Here is a 15,079-nt window from a genome sequence, read left to right on the forward strand (position 1 = left end):
AATGTTTGAAAAGCATAACTCAAGGTGTACACAGGCTATTAATATAATTTAATTTACGCTGTTGAAGTTGGCGTTGATGTTGTTAATGTCAAATAAGTGGTTGTCATAAGTGAAACCGGTTCATATGAATAACTCATTTTAAAGGATTTTTGAACCGAAATGAAAAATGTAAAGTGAAAAAATTCATGGAATGGCGTTTTTTTTTTCTAAAACGCAAACAAGAATGACACCTTCAAACTTCTACTCTCGGACATAATGTAGGATATCCTTTCTGTTTTATCATCCATGCGTTCGTGAACAAACTGAGCCTGTTTTTCTTTTGTTTGTTTGTTTTGTATTTTACAATACACATACCGTTCCCCTTTATACATCACATATCATTATCCTCTTAGCTGTAACGCGCTGCACCAATAAACCAGGCGACTCAAATGCTAGACCTCTAGAACATCCGGGCAACTCCCCTCACTCTACGTAGGATCGGAATGGCGGAGGTAAGTAAGCGAAAGCGTAGAGGAAGAATAGAAACGCCGAATTATTTTTGTAACAGCGAGCCGTTTCGGGAACTTGAGGCGCAACAGGGTGTCGATTGTATTTTCGACTGTCGTATCAGTCCGCTTCAGCAGGGCGTGTGCGGCCGTAGCGTTGATATCGGAGGAAGAAAACCCGGGGGCACTGCCTCCGATAAATTCGCAGTCTGGAGCCTCTCGTTCTTCACGAACCATTCTCGGGCTGCCAGATAGTGCTCCATATGAAAGCATAGGAGACCGATGCGGCGTCGGTGCTGAATAGTGTCCCAGGTGTGGCCCGATGAGCATGCGTGATGGCTGAATTGTTTGTAAACTTATTTTAGTCCGCGTCCGGCTAACGATGTCAGGCAATGTCAGCATCCCTCCTGTCTAAGTGTCATTTTTAGGAATGTTAAGACCATTTTCGAAATTGTGAGAGAAAGAATAACTTGTTGGCGTTCAGCACCCGGCGTTTTGGAAAGCAACCTGGCTAATATTTCAGGTGGCCTGAGCTAACACAACTACTAAACGTGCCTTCTTGCTCGTGATAAAAATTTCGTCTCACTCCACTTTTGAAAAAAAGGTGTGGATGTTTCAGACTTCTTTACAAGTGTTAGTTAAATGGTAAATTGGATCGGTTAGTTCGGTTGTTTACGCAGTAGTAGTCCTTATGATTGATATTATATGGGGTAGCCCATTTAATATGAATGTTTAATTGCAGAAGCAAAAGTTTTGCTAGTTGTATAGTTAGTTTGTAAACCATATGGTTCCTTCTTGTTATAGAATGCCTTTGATGTCAAATACTTTGCAATGAAGTTCTGTTGCGTCGCAGATAATCATGTTGGCGGCTGTGTAATTGTACTCTGGTTTGCATCTTTATTTCCTCGTCTGAATTTTTTATGTGCAAGATTGATTTTTTCTATTTTCTGACTACCAATAAAGTTTTTAATTTTTTCCTCGAATGTTTCCAGCCCTCTAGTCACGTTAAAAGTTCCTCGAAGGTATTTCTGGTTATGTTTACTACAACCTGAGCAATATATTTCACATTCTTGAATTGTACATGTTCTCAACCATCTTTGCCAAAATGTATTCAAGTATACATTTTCAGTCCTAGTCTTTTTTTTTGGTCACGCATTTGGAGTCCCACTTGGAAGACGGAATGTGTTTAATTGCATTTTGAATGAATGAAAGAATGAATCATTGCATTTATATAGCACTTTTCCGAACACTCAAAGTGCTTTACAGTGATGAGTGAGAACTCACCTCACCCACCACCAATGTGTAGCACCCCCCTGGTGAATTCTCACCTGTGAATATCAGCTGTTTCGAACTTTGATCATTGTCTGGAAATACGTTACGTTAATCAAAATGATTTTGATTGATCTTAACACTGTGGCCTATGATAAAGTGATAGTCTGCACACTATCAGCCTCTGATACAGGAAGTGACGCCATCATAAGTGTGTAAAATTAACTCCTAGCACGTAGCAGTCTGAGCCATTCCAGGTCTTACGAGATACAGATCCACAGCTTCACGGGAGGCCGGTGGGGTGGATTCCATTCATTGCACTATAATCTTCTTCTAGTAAGACCTTGGAGTGGCTCGAACCGCCATGTGGTGGTACTGCAGGTCCACATTCCTGCACCGCACCTTGTATTTATAGTTTTTATGCCTCCGTGACGGCACAGCCATGGCCGGAGGCATTGTGTTTTCGGGTTGTCCGTCCTTCCGTCCGTCCGTCCGTCCTTCCCGATTCGCGTGAATGCGGTATCTCAGGAACGCCTTGAGGGAATGTCTTCAAATTTGGCACGAACGTCCACTTGGACTCAAGGATGAACTGATTAGATTTTGGTGGTCAAAGGTGAAGGTCACTGTGACCTCACAAAACAAGTTTTTGGCCATAACTCAAGAATTCATATGCTAATTATGACAAAGTTTCACACAAATGTCTAATAGGATAAAAATGATGAAGTGACAACATTTTATATCCAAACGGTCAAAGGTCAACAGAGCACTGGCTACTGGTTGGGGGAGGCATACAACCGCGAGGCGGTATTTCTAGTTTTAAGTGATCGAGGGAAGAAAATAATCAGCATCGCCTCAGAATGTTGTCAGACATTCTCATCCACTTCTTGCCAGAAGTGCTGCTCAGAGAACAAATTCATTTGTTTCTAAAATGCCCCCTCCCTACCCATTTTTGGCTGGACCGCAACAGCGGGACCAGCCCTACCAACGTGAATGTCTGTGACCGAGTGAGTGACTGAGTGATGAAGTTACACCATTGGTCGGCCGAGTTATGAAGTTACACCATTGGTCAGCCGGAGAGGTCCAGCCTAGGTTTTGACCTGGTCTTGTTTTATTTTCCGCCAATTTGTAATTTCCAAACACCGCTCATCGATTTCGGGAGAGTGTAGACGAGCAGGTGCCCTCCTCCGATGTCACATGACATCACCCGCTGCTTCCTGTCACACTGCGGCCTATTGGTCATGGGCAGTATCACACACCCGAGTCGGAGGAGGACCACGCGTTTGCTGCTCGATGTTGGGGATGCCGTGAGCGCCTCGATCGACCAGTGGGGGGTCGCTCTTGTACGACGAGACGTGATTGTCCCGGCAAATGAACACTCAGATACAACCCTGCTGGCTATAGTCGACACTGACACAATCTCTTTCTTTTAACATGACTGTTGAAAATGATCTGCCTGTCTATCATTCATCCTTTCTTTCCTTCTTTCTATCTTTCTTTCTCTCCCCCCCCCCCCCCCCCCCCCCCCCCCCAGCTGGTCCAATGGGCTCAGGAGAACGCAGCTTTGCTCTAGCGGAGACACGGGGGGGCTGTGGCGGTTATGGGCTGCAGGGGGAGGAGGATGGATCTCCACAGCGGGCCAGGACCCTAGAGGACCTGGAGAGGAGCCTGTCAGCCACGCGGGTGGGCCTACAACGTTTTACCCTCTTACTCCCCTGGGTGATGGGGCACTCTGGACGGGACCATAGGGCGCCTCGGGCTACCCCAAAAAAAAAGTTTTTTTAAAAGTCTTTAAATCCCAAGTGTAATCATCATTTTGAACTCTTAAGTGCACTGCAACGGTCGGTCTGCTCTGCTCTTGCACACATTGTGTACTGTTCAGGTCATTCAATTCAATTCAGTTCAGTTTCATTACAGAGAACAGTCACAGAGACACTTTACAGAGTAGCAAAGGAAAGAGACAGAGCAGAAAGAGCAAACACCAGGCCTGAACCCCGAAATAGCAAACACATAAGGCAAAGCAGGGGATCCATGAGTATACACTCGCTAACTTGAGCAGACACATTTGCCTGATATTTATTTAGAGGCTAACTTTAACCCTTTGCGGAATAGGTGTTTTTCTGGAATGTTTTTTTTCCAGAATTCTAAGCCAGTGTTCTAGAACTCCATTGCTTTCAGTTGCCAGCAGTGATTGTTACATCAGCATTAGAATGTTCCGTTAAGAACATTCTAATTGCATATTTTTGCGATCGCACACCTTAAAGGGTTAAAGATGGTAAATGCACCTGTCCACTGATACACACGGTCGCAAAAAAAAGAAAAAAGGAAGGCCTACCTATCTTCACTCTCCTGCCCCTCACTATCCAAAATGGTGGTCTGAGTTTGTGCCTCGAGCAGAGGAGGGCTGCTTTCCGTGATGCGATGGCAAGGGTGTCAAATTCAAGTTCCCCGCTGAAGTCCTCTCTTCCCCGCCCTGCCCCCCGCCCCGTCCCGCCTGCAGACGGATGAGATGCCACTGGAAGAGCTGCTGGCGCTGTACGGGTACGAGGTGTCGGACCGAATTTCGGGGAACGCCAGCGAGCCCACGGAGCTTCCAGCACACCTGCCAGGCATGACCTTGGACAAGGTGAGGCCCGCACGCTGCCGTCAGCGCACGCGCCTTAAACTCACCTGTCCGCACTGCTGGTGTAGGTTTGGGGCCTTAGACGAGGGGAGGGGGAGGGGGAGGGCGAGGAGGAGGGGAGGTTCCCCAAACTTACCTGCCGATGACCCATTTATAAACGTCTACTTACCCCAGCAGGCTTGAAGACACATTGTCTGTTCTTAGTGAGACTCAGGGGCTGTTTCACTGACCAGATGAGCCGTTTTGGGTCCTTTTGTATTTTCTCTTCTGATTCATATCTGTAATTTATTAAAACATTAATAAATGATGTTAAATAACTTTAATCTTCACCCTTGGCTTAAAGCAGCAGGCGGTGCATAGTTTGCAGGGGGGAATCATGGGTGTTGAAGTCAGTGGTGAATTGGTGGTTAATGTAGCCGACGTGCCAGGGTCAGCTGCCTAAATGCGACGATCTGATTGGTGGGTTTTTGGACTGCGTCTCGCAGGACCAAATTGCGAAGGACCTGCTCTCCGGGGAGGAGGACGAGGAGACGCAGTCGCCGCCCGATGACCTCACGCCTTCCGTCACCTCCCACGCCTCCGACCTCTTTCGCCTCCACCTCCGAGGTGAGCTTCACGCAGGAAACCCGCCCACTTCCTGTGACATCACTTCCTGTCTGGAGAAGGGCTTTCAGGGCGAGTACGGTGCTTCAGAACAGGGGTGGGCGAAGGTGGGCAGTGTCTGTTTCTGTATTTCATACCAACCTCTGTCCTTAATTTTTTAAAAATTAGCCCAGTCATTTCTTAATTCGTATTTTTGCTACATTTTTTTATAAGTTCATGAATGATCCGGCTCCCTTTGGAAGCTTGTTTGTGGTTTTTACCGAAGGCTCGGCGTCCGATAGAGACCGAGGAGCCGCGCTCCCTCGTCCGCGACCCGGAAAGTCCCGACTGCCCTTCAGGCCGCATGAACTAAAAGCTGAAATTCCGCCAGCGGAACGTTGTTTGTTTAAAGGTTCTGAGTGGCAGTTGGCTCTTTGATTGTGGAGCATTGTGGGAATGGAGATGAGTAACGATCCCTGGCTGTGCTCATCATCCCCTTTGACACTAGCGGCCTCTTCCCGTGAATTTCGGTGCCGTTTTGCTCCCAAATGTTCTTCCAGCTTTGACTGTGGTTACGGACAATCCGGGACTACCAGAATGCGCACACACACACACACACACACACTTTTCTGGGACTTTTCTCAGAATTATGACTCACACCCACTCTCTCTGTTCTGCAAACAGTGTAAGAATCCTGCAGAAATTTTTTTCCGTGCAAAAAACCGTCAGTTGCTTCTGCTGATGGCTGACTGTGCTCGCGAAGGAAGGAAATAATCCTGCCTCTCAGTTTTTGTCAGAGTTGAGGGCAAACCCCAGCCCGCGTGTGTGTTTGCGGAGACCTTGTGAAAGATGGACAATAACGGAGGAGCCCTCCTAAACTGAGCTCTCCTGAAACGTTCCAAACCCCCCGGGAAGTGTTGCTAAAATGCTCCTCTTGGCCTCCTGGAGATGGGGTTGCCAGGTTGGGCTGCCTGTGGTTAGCGGTAGCCGTGGGTGTGGGTGGGGGGGCTAGGGGCAGCAGGTAGACCAGATGAGTCACAGTGAGTCACAGGTGAGTCACAGGTGAGTCACAGTTGCGGCGGTGTCTTCCAGCGCATGTCCAGGTGGGCGAGGGCAGGGACAGCTCTGGCGGCTCGTCGGACGACGACTCGGAGGCCAGCTCCACTCCGTCCAGCGAGGGCCGCAAGGTGAGAGGGTCAAAGGTCAGCCCGGTACGGCTGTTCTCCTGCGAGCAAATCGGGCTCAGTGTGTGTGTGTGTGTGTGTGTGTGTGTGTGTGTGTGTGTGTGTGTGTGAGTGTGTGTGTGTGTGTGTGTGTTTCTCAGTAGCTGAGTGTGTGTGTGTGTGTGTGTTTCTCAGTAGCTGAGTGTGTGTGTGTGTGTGTGTTTCTCAGTAGCTGAGTGTGTATGGTGTGTGTGTGTGTGTGTGTGTTTCTCAGTAGCTGAGTGTGTATGGTGTGTGTGTGTGTGTGTGTGTGTGTGTGTGTTTCTCAGTAGCTGAGAGTGTATGGTGTGTATTCCTGTTTCAGGACATCATGGTGGGCCCTCAGTACCAGGCCCTAATCCCCCCTCTGAGCCCCTACGCCTGCCAGGAGAGAGGTGAGCTCCTCTGCCCCTGTCCTCCTGTCTGTCTGTCTGTCTGTCTCTCTGTCTCTCTGTCTGTCTGTCTGTCTGTCTGTCTGTCTGTCTCTCTGTCCTCCTGTCTGTCTGTCTGTCCTCCCGTCTGTCTGTCTGTCTCTCTGCCTGTCCTCTTGTCTGTCTGTCTGTCCTCCCGTCTGTCTCTCTGTCCTCCCGTCTGTCTGTCTGTCTGTCCTCCCGTCTGTCTCTCTGTCCTCCCATCTGTCTCTCTGTCCTCCCGTCTGTCTGTCTGTCTGTCTGTCTATCCTCCCATCTGTATGTCTGTCTGTCCTCCCATCTGTCTGTCTCCCTGTCCTCCCGTCTGTCTCTCTGTCCTTCCATCTGTCTGTCTGGCTGTCTCCCTGTCCTCCCGTCTGTCTCTCTGTCCTCCCGCCTGTCTGTCTGTCTGTCCTCCCATCTGTCTCTCTGTCCTCCCATCTGTCTCTCACTGTCCTCCCCTCTGTCTCCCTGTCTTCCACTCTGTCTCCCTGTCCTTCTGTCTGTCTCTCTGTCCTCCCGTCTGTCTGTCTGTCTGTCTGTCTGTCCTCCCGTCTGTCTCTCTGTCCTCCCGTCTGTCTGTCTGTCTGTCTCTGTCCTCCCGTCTGTATGTCTGTCTGTCCTCCCGTCTGTCTCTCTGTCCTCCCGTCTGTGTGTCTCTCTGTCTGTCCTTCTGTCTGTCTGTCTGTCTCTGTGTCCTCCCGTCTGTCTGTCTGTCTGTCCTCCCGTCTGTCTGTCTCTCTGTCCTCCCATCTGTCTCTCACTGTCCTCCCCTCTGTCTCCCTGTCCTCCTGTCTGTCTGTCTCCCTGTCTTCATCTGTTTTGTCCTCCTATATCAGTCCTTCCCTCTTCTATCACGTCGGACAGTCAGTCATTCAGGTCTTCCTGTGTAACATTACTGCCCCGCCTCCTGCCCCGCCCCTTTCTCCCCCTCAGCCTATGAGAATGAGGACCAGCTCCTGTGGGCCCCGGGGGTGCTGCCGGGGGAGGTGGTGGAGGACTTCCTGTTGCGGGCCCAGGGGTGGGGCGGCGAGGACGGGGCGAGCGAGAACCCCACTTCCGGGGACATTGTCCGGGACAGTGAACAGGTGAAAGGTCACTCCGGCACAGGCTGTTTCTGATTGGTTCGCTTTCTCCCGGGGAACTCGGCGTGCACGTGATGCATCATGGGTCTCCCCTTCTGTAATTACGATGCAGTCAGATTGCGTTGGGTTGCCAGGTTCACTTTCACCAGTGCAATGCGATGGATGAATCTCCCCCCCCCCCCCGTTTGTAATTTTGCCGTGCGTGACTCCTCTGGCCCCTGCAGGCGCTGTACGAGCTGGTCAAGTGCAGCTTCAACATGGACGAGGCGCTGAGGAGGCTGCACTTCAACGTCAAGGTGTTCCGAGGTGAGGCCCGCGTGACCGACGTAGCGCGCGCGTGCGCGATGTAGCATAGTGTTGGCGATTTAGCGTAGCGTTCGCAATGTAATGTAGCACGCGCGATGTAGCGTAGTGTTCTCAATGTAGCGTAGCATGCGCGATGTAGCGTAGTGTGCGCAATGTAATGTAGCGTAGTTTGGGCAATGTAGCATAGTGTGCTCGATGTAGCGTAGTGTGCGCAATGCAATGTAGCGTAGCGCGCAATGTAGCATAGTGTGCACAATGTAATGTAGCGTAGTGTGCGCGATGTAGCATAGCACGCGCAATGTAGCGTAGCCTGAGCAATGTAGCGCATGCGCTCCGTTGCGCATTGCGTAATACACGTACGCTTGAGCTCTGCGTGGGGCTCAAAATGAGGCCTGGGCCTGGCGTCATTACTGTAAGACCCGAACCAGCCCGATGTGCTGTAGCCGGAGTCTAAGCCCGAACTCCGTGGAGCGCCGGTCGCTGGAATAACTATCCAGCAACAGCATTCAGCGCAGTAGAAAACAATGCAGTGTTTCCCACAGGAAAGCTGCTACTGGTGAATGTGTTTTTGCCATCTCAGAGTCACAGCCAGCTGTTAAAAACGATCGACAACAACGATGCGAAGCTAAGCGTCTAGTTTTCACGTTGTAAAACAAGCACAGCGTACACATTGTAAGGCACGTCCACTGGAACACATTCTCACACACACACACACACACACACACACACACTGCTGGCGGAGTGAGGGAGATGCACCTGTTTCCTGTGTAGCGCTGTTCCCTTCCTCCTGTCTAACAGCTCTCTCTCTCTCTTTCTGTCTCTCTGTCCCTCTCCCTCCCTCTCTCTCTCCCCCCTCTCTCTCTGTGTCCCTCACCCCCCTCTCTCCCCCTCACTCCCTCTGTCTCTCCCCCCTCTGTTTCTCCCCCTGCTCTCTGTCCCTCTCTCTATCTCTCTCCCTCTCTCTTCCTGCTCTCCCTCCCTCTCTTTTCCTCTCTCCCTTCTCCCCCCTCTTCCTCTCCCCCAACCCCACTTCTCTTTCTCTCTTTCATCCCTCTTTCTCTCTCTCTCTCTCCCTCCCTTTCTCTCTCTCCTTCCCTCCCTCTCTCTCCACCCCCCCTCTCTCTCTTTCTCTCCCCCTCTCTCCCTCTCTCTCCGTTCCTCTCTCTCCCCGCTCTCCGTCCCTCCCTCCCTCTCTCTCTCTCTCTCTCTCTCTGTAGAGGAGCTGTGCGCGTGGAGTGAGGAGGAGTGTAGGAACTTTGAGCACGGGTACCGGGTCCACGGGAAGAACTTCCACCTCATCCAGGCCAACAAGGTGAGCGTGCTGCTGCAGCAGCTACCTGCCACCTGCCACCTGCCACCTGCGCTGGAGTCTCATCTCATCAACGACAGACCATTACATTACATTACATTACATCACATTGCATTGCATTACATTACATTACATTACATTTACTTGGTAGACGCTTTTATCCAAAGCGACGTACAGTAAGTGCATACCGAAGGTCATCTAAACAACTAAAATACACAGGTCCGATAAGGTACAATACCCATTATGTTACAGTTATCCATAGCCATGAACGCATTAAGTCTAGTTCACGCAGGAAGCATAGGCTAGGTCAGAGAGTGGTGTTGAGTCAAGCTAGGAGGGAACCACAGCAAGCGCCTGAAACTCGCTCCCCCCCCCCCCCCCCCCCTTGTCCCAGGTGCGCACACGCTCGGTGGGGGAGTGTGTGGAGTACTACTACGCCTGGAAGAAGTCGGACCGGCACGACTACTTCACCCTGCAGACCACCAGGCTGGGCCGCAAGAAATACAGCCTGCAGTCCGGGAACATGTGAGCTACACGCACCTCCTGCAGGAGGAGGAGAGGAGAGGAGGGAGGGGGGAGAGGGGAGGAGGGGAGAGGGGGGAGAGGGAGGGAGGAGAGGAGAGGGGGAGGGAGGGGAGGAGGAGAGGAGAGGGGAGAGGGAGGGAGGGAGAGGGGAGAGGGGGAGGGAGGAGGAGAGGGGGAGGGAGGGAGGAGGGGAGAGAGGGAGGGAGGAGGAGAGGAGAGAGGGAGGGAGGGAGGGAGGAGGAGAGGAGAGAGGGAGGGAGGAGAGGAGAGGGGGAGGGAGGAGAGGAGAGGAGAGAGGGAAGGGTGAGAGAGACAGGGAGGAGGGAAATGAGGCGGAGCGAGAGGGAAGGGTGAAAGAGAAAGGGGGGAGGGAAAGGAGGGGGAGCGAGAGGGAAGGGAGGAGAGGAGAGGGGGAGGGAGGAGAGGAGAGAGGGAAGGGTGAGAGAGACAGGGGGGAGGGAAAGGAGGGGGAGCGAGAGGGAAGGGGGATTTTTTACGTGGCATTTTGGGGTGTCTTCCCCTGTCCTCGGTTTACTCCCTGTGGCCATGGTGAGCTCCCCTGGTTGCCATGACATCATGTAGCTCTGGAGCTCGGGTTATTGTGAGTCTTTGCTACCCTGCTCTGGGATTATATACGGGTGTAGAGGTGCTCTCTGTGGTCCCGGTGTGTGAGATTTTTTGGGGGAACCCCTCTGATGCTCAGAGGAATTCAGTGCGTATTTGTGGCACCTCCCGACACTCGGTGCATTTTTACGGTGGATTTTTTGGGGACCCCCCCCTGACTCTGGTGTCTTTGCAGGGAGGACGGGGAGCAGGACGGCGAGGGGAGCAGCCGCTCCCACAGCCCCCCCCAGGGCCCCGGGGCCCCCCCCCAGCTCGGACCCCCCTCCCCTCCTGAGGGCCACGAGCTGGACCTGGAAAAGCCAGGTACCCCCCCCCCCCCCACACCCCCTCATTCAAGCCAGGTACATAGAACCAAAACTTTACACTTAACCAGCAGGTTCTGAGTTCTAGCCCCCCCCCCCCCCCATCTCATTCAAGCCAGGTACATAGAACCAAAACTTTACACTTAACCAGCAGGTTCTGAATTCTAGCCCTCCTCCCCCCCACCCCATCTCACTTTTCAGTGCTGAGTTTAGTATTGTGTTTAGCTGAGCAGTTTCAGTTCACAGTCCTGGACCACGGGGGGGGGGGGGGGGGGGGTAAAGGGTTTGCTGTTTGTGTTCGTCAGCACTTATTCAATAAGGCCGTTGATTGCACCGTTGAACCACCGCTCCTGGTTCTATTGGCTGTAAACCAGTCGTCGCTTTTTAGGGTCAGAGTTCAGGAACGCCTTTCTGGTCACTGGCTTGAGTAGCAGCAGTGAAACATCAGCGTCGTTTATTCAGGGATCGATTTTGTTCCCAATCTCAGCCGGAAACGCAGCCGTGTCCCAACTTCACCCATCCCTCGTTCACAGCGCGTTTCTGTTAATCATTTATTTCGGTTCTCTCACTCCTATGGTTTTGTGGATGTTCATTTTAAGTTACTGTGTCTTTTTTTTTTTTAATCTTGTGTTTCATTGACTGTTTTACTTTTGCATTGTTCCTGCTTCTCGCGTGTTTTGTTTTTTCATTACCCATCTTTTTTTTTTTTTTGTGTGTCCTCTGTGTGTCTGTCCATCTGTCCGTTGGGGCATTTGTCTTTCCGGTGGTTTTCGTCTGCAGAAGAGGAAGGGGGAACCTTCTCCACCCTCCTGCAGGGTCGGCCTCGACGAAAACGAACGACCCGCTTTCACTTAAAGCCTTGAACCCCCCCCTCCCCCCTCAGAACCCCCCAAAACACAGCAGCCCCCCACAGGTAAAAAAAACATGGGGGAGAGAGTCACCCTCGCCTACACCTGCTGGCTTTAGAGACACACCCATAGACTCTGTTTATCATGCTGGGATTTGTAGTATTTTGAAGCAATATTTTTGTAGTCTTGTAGGTGCAGGATGAGGGAAGAACAGCCGGTGTGTTGTCGATAATAATATGGAAAATTGGAATTAGACCTCTTGCCCTCAGTTTTAATTAAAACTCTCTTTCTTTCCCCCTTTCTGTTGTTCCTATTTTTCTCTTTCTGACTTTCTATCTCCCCCCCCCCCCCCCCCCCGGTGGCGTTGCAGAAGCAGACTCAGGGTTCAGTGTGGGGGTGTCGGAGCGGGGCTGTGGGGGGGTACCCCCTGGTTTGGCCACGCCCAGAGAGCCCCAGCTTCCCCTCTGTCAGCACGGGGACCCCCAGGACCCCACTGCGGACTGTCCCATCCCAGCCGGCCGTCCCGCCTCCTCCCCCCCTCCCCCTCTCTCCTCGCTGGGGGCCGGTGCCCATGCCCCGCCCCCCGAGCTTTTGGGCCCTGGGTTCTACCAGCTGCAGCTGGGGCCCTTCGGCACGGACGGCCCCTTTGCCCTGCCGACGGTCGCCCTGCCGACGGAGGCCCCGCCCACCGCCTCGCCCTCAGTGTTTGGGCCCATCGGAGGCTTCCTCTGCCCCCCTCCGGTCCAGCACCCCCGCTCTCTCACACAGTGACGTGGGGGGGGGGAGGGTGAGGGGGAAGGGTGATGTCCACAGTGGGACAGCCGGAGGTGCTTCGGTGCTGCAGGGGTGAAGTTCACGCACGCCCCCATACGTGCAATTTATGGACCCGTCCGAAACTTTTGGGGCCCCTCTCCATGAACACAAGGGGGTTCCAGAACACTGGAAAGAACAATGGCCTGTCCCATTGGGGGGTTGCTCAGCGAATAGAAATCTATGAAAGTGGGGGGGAAAGTGCCAGTATCATGGGAGATCACTGGGCTGTTGTTGGGATGGGGGCAGTGGAGGTTTGTCAAAACCAGCGTGTTTGTGATTTTTCTTTGTTATTTTATTTGGCACAAACAGGTCTTTTTTTCCCAAGCCTGTAATTGACAGAACAGAAGTCCCTCTGACCTTTGACCTCTGCTAGCACCAGAACCCAGAACCATTATGTACAAACATGCTGGAGTGCATAAGAGCTGGACTGAGCTGTACCTTGGTACCCTGGACTGGAAGAATCGGAAACCGTTTCGACCACCCCCTCCCCAGAAGGGTTTCTTCCTCCTCTTATGACATCACTGGCCTCTTGAGATCACATGACCCAGTCTGCTCTGGGTGGTCTCCTCCCACCTCCGTCCTGCTGAAGTTTTACTGTGTGAGTTCAGCTCTCCTCTCACCTGAGCAGCCATTACCTCATTCTATTGGATTACAGTGGGCGGCGTGACATGGTGGACAGTACCAGCATCGGTGACACTGAGGAAATTTCGGCCCTGTTCCCCCTTCCGACTCCCCCCCCAGCACCAGCAAGTTATGACCTATCCCTGACTCCGCCCCCACCCGTACCCCGCCCAATCAAAAGCCCTTTCATCAAAACATGCAGTTTCTTCTTGAAAACGTGGAGCCTGACAGAAGAGTCTTGCAGAACTGTCTGGTGAGGCTCAAAGTGTTGAAGGTCCCGTTTGAGGTGCCAAGATTTTTATTTTGCTTTTGTTCATTTATTTACACCCCCCCCCCCCCCCATGCTAGCTCATTCACTGAATACTCAGTTTCTCAGGTACAAATACAGAGCTGGGCTGGGCCCCTGCAAAGATGTTCAGAGGAAGAGCCTAAATTTTATTATTTTTTTCCTGGGGTGGGGTTGTAATGTGGCCAAGAGGGCGGGGGTTGCTGAGTGTTAAATGGGTGGTGTTGTATCGTTCCCAGACCAAGAGAATCCAAAGAGTGTTCAAGGAGGACAAAACTGTGCCGTCAATGCCGTCCGTTGAAAACAGATGCTGTAAAAACGGGAAAAAAAACTGAAAACAATGCAACATTTCTTTCTGCCGCTAGATGGCGGCGTTGCTGTATTTGACACGAGTAGAGATTCCCTTCTCTGGAGCTCTCTGGTTAGTCTGTGGGAAGGTTGTTCGTTTGTCCCGGACTATGTCTGCATAAAGTCGTCCTGCAGTCCCCCTTGATGATGGGATATCTTATTTATTATTATTATTATTATTATTATTATTATTATTATTTCTCTTGTTTTTTTTTCTTTCCCAAACATTTTAAGATACAGACGTATTTTCTACTTTTGTTTACGCTATTTTCAAAGACCGTGTTTCTGAGATTGACACTGAGGGGGGAGAACTGACCTTTATTTACACGTTTTTCAGCTCTTTGTATTGTACTGCTTCCGCTGATGGTTTATTATTAGGATTATTATTCATATTAGTAACAACAATGTTATTTTATATTTTGTAAAAAAAAAAAATTTTTTTAAAGAACTGATTAAGCAACACTGAAAGTAGCACATTGAGCCAATTAACGATTGCCGTCCACTAGTACACAGTACATGTACAAACATACAGCGCACCCACACACACTCAGTACACACCAAACTAATACGCATCAATGCAGCTTTATTCATTTGAGAATAAAAACTTTTGACGACATTTTGATGCGTTTTTTTTCTTCTTTCTTTCTCCTCGCTAAATATGGGCTTGTCTAATTTCTGCCGAAGATGGATCCAGGCCTTCACCCCTCTGTGTGCACTACCGTAATGTAATGCAATGTAATGTAAGCTGAGACAAGCTGAACTCTGATTAACCTTTAGATTAATGTTTATGAGAACGTTCCGTCTCTGAGCTTTTCCAGCATTTTTGGCAGTGTACACCTCCCTTCATTGCACCTCCCTCCCTCCCTCCCCCCCACCCACCCCCACACCCACCCACACTGACCACACACACACACACACACACGTTGACTTTCCTAGTCTCGTAGCTAAACTGAGAATTATGGGATTTCAGTTGCCATTATCCAGAAACACAGCTGCTAGCATAGGAACGCTCTTTGTCTTCTCCACCGCGCATCAGATTAAAAGTTAACACAGTTAAAGTTTCATCGGAAGAAACTGCGCATGGACGACGCACAAAACAACGCTGCAGTATAGTGCTTGAAAATTTGAAATGCTTGACATCTCAGCTATACGATCTGCAGCTATAATCCTGTGGTTCTCAGTTCTCAAAAAATGAGAACACTTAACTTTTCGGTCTCCTCTGTTGTTGCAGAAGAACTGTTCAACGGACACGCTGAGAACCAAGAAACAAATGCTTCTTTTTATGCCTTGGGGCAATACTAATAATAGATAAAATGTTTGTTTTTTTTAATTATTTTTTATTGACCACACCATGCATTAACACACCTCTCATCGAGCAGTAGAGTTGAGTCTCGCAAATTTTTAAACAAGTCGAAATGATTCCACCTCACGCCTAAGCAAACCA

General features: G+C 50.7%; 1 protein-coding gene across 3 annotated transcripts; it reads left to right on the top strand.

Moving 5' to 3' along the window:
* Positions 1–406: 406 nt before the first annotated feature.
* On the top strand, positions 407–14,251 carry LOC118230791 (mesoderm induction early response protein 2-like). Of its 3 annotated transcripts, XR_004765922.1 has the most exons (13): positions 408–491; positions 3,286–3,434; positions 4,252–4,377; positions 4,860–4,980; positions 6,049–6,143; positions 6,484–6,553; positions 7,505–7,656; positions 7,878–7,959; positions 9,177–9,271; positions 9,663–9,793; positions 10,593–10,720; positions 11,500–11,632; positions 11,938–12,056. XR_004765922.1 is itself a non-coding variant. In XM_035424106.1 (12 exons), the coding sequence occupies exons 2-12, from the start codon at positions 3,294–3,296 to the stop codon at positions 12,336–12,338; spliced, it is 1,542 nt and encodes a 513-aa protein (XP_035279997.1). In that variant the 5' UTR covers positions 407–491; positions 3,286–3,293; the 3' UTR covers positions 12,339–14,251. The 3 variants fall into 3 exon arrangements, 2 of the variants coding, with proteins under 2 accessions (XP_035279997.1, XP_035279998.1); XM_035424106.1 differs by lacking the exon at positions 11,500–11,632 and having other exon boundaries at positions 407–491; positions 11,938–14,251; XM_035424107.1 differs by lacking the exons at positions 408–491; positions 11,500–11,632 and adding an exon at positions 524–797 and having other exon boundaries at positions 11,938–14,251.
* The last annotated feature ends 828 nt before the right edge of the window (positions 14,252–15,079 follow it).

This window comes from Anguilla anguilla, chromosome 6 (genome assembly GCF_013347855.1).
Source record: "Anguilla anguilla isolate fAngAng1 chromosome 6, fAngAng1.pri, whole genome shotgun sequence".
In the NCBI taxonomy this organism is placed as follows: domain Eukaryota; kingdom Metazoa; phylum Chordata; class Actinopteri; order Anguilliformes; family Anguillidae; genus Anguilla; species Anguilla anguilla.

Bases quoted from the DNA above. Each gene is read 5' to 3' on its own strand.
- LOC118230791 (XM_035424106.1), top strand. From the start codon at position 3,294: ATGGGCTCAGGAGAACGCAGCTTTGCTCTAGCGGAGACACGGGGGGGC. The intron at 3,435-4,251 runs GTGGGCCTACAA...TCCCGCCTGCAG, and splicing joins GGAGCCTGTCAGCCACGCGG to ACGGATGAGATGCCACTGGA. The intron at 6,554-7,504 runs GTGAGCTCCTCT...TCTCCCCCTCAG, and splicing joins CTACGCCTGCCAGGAGAGAG to CCTATGAGAATGAGGACCAG.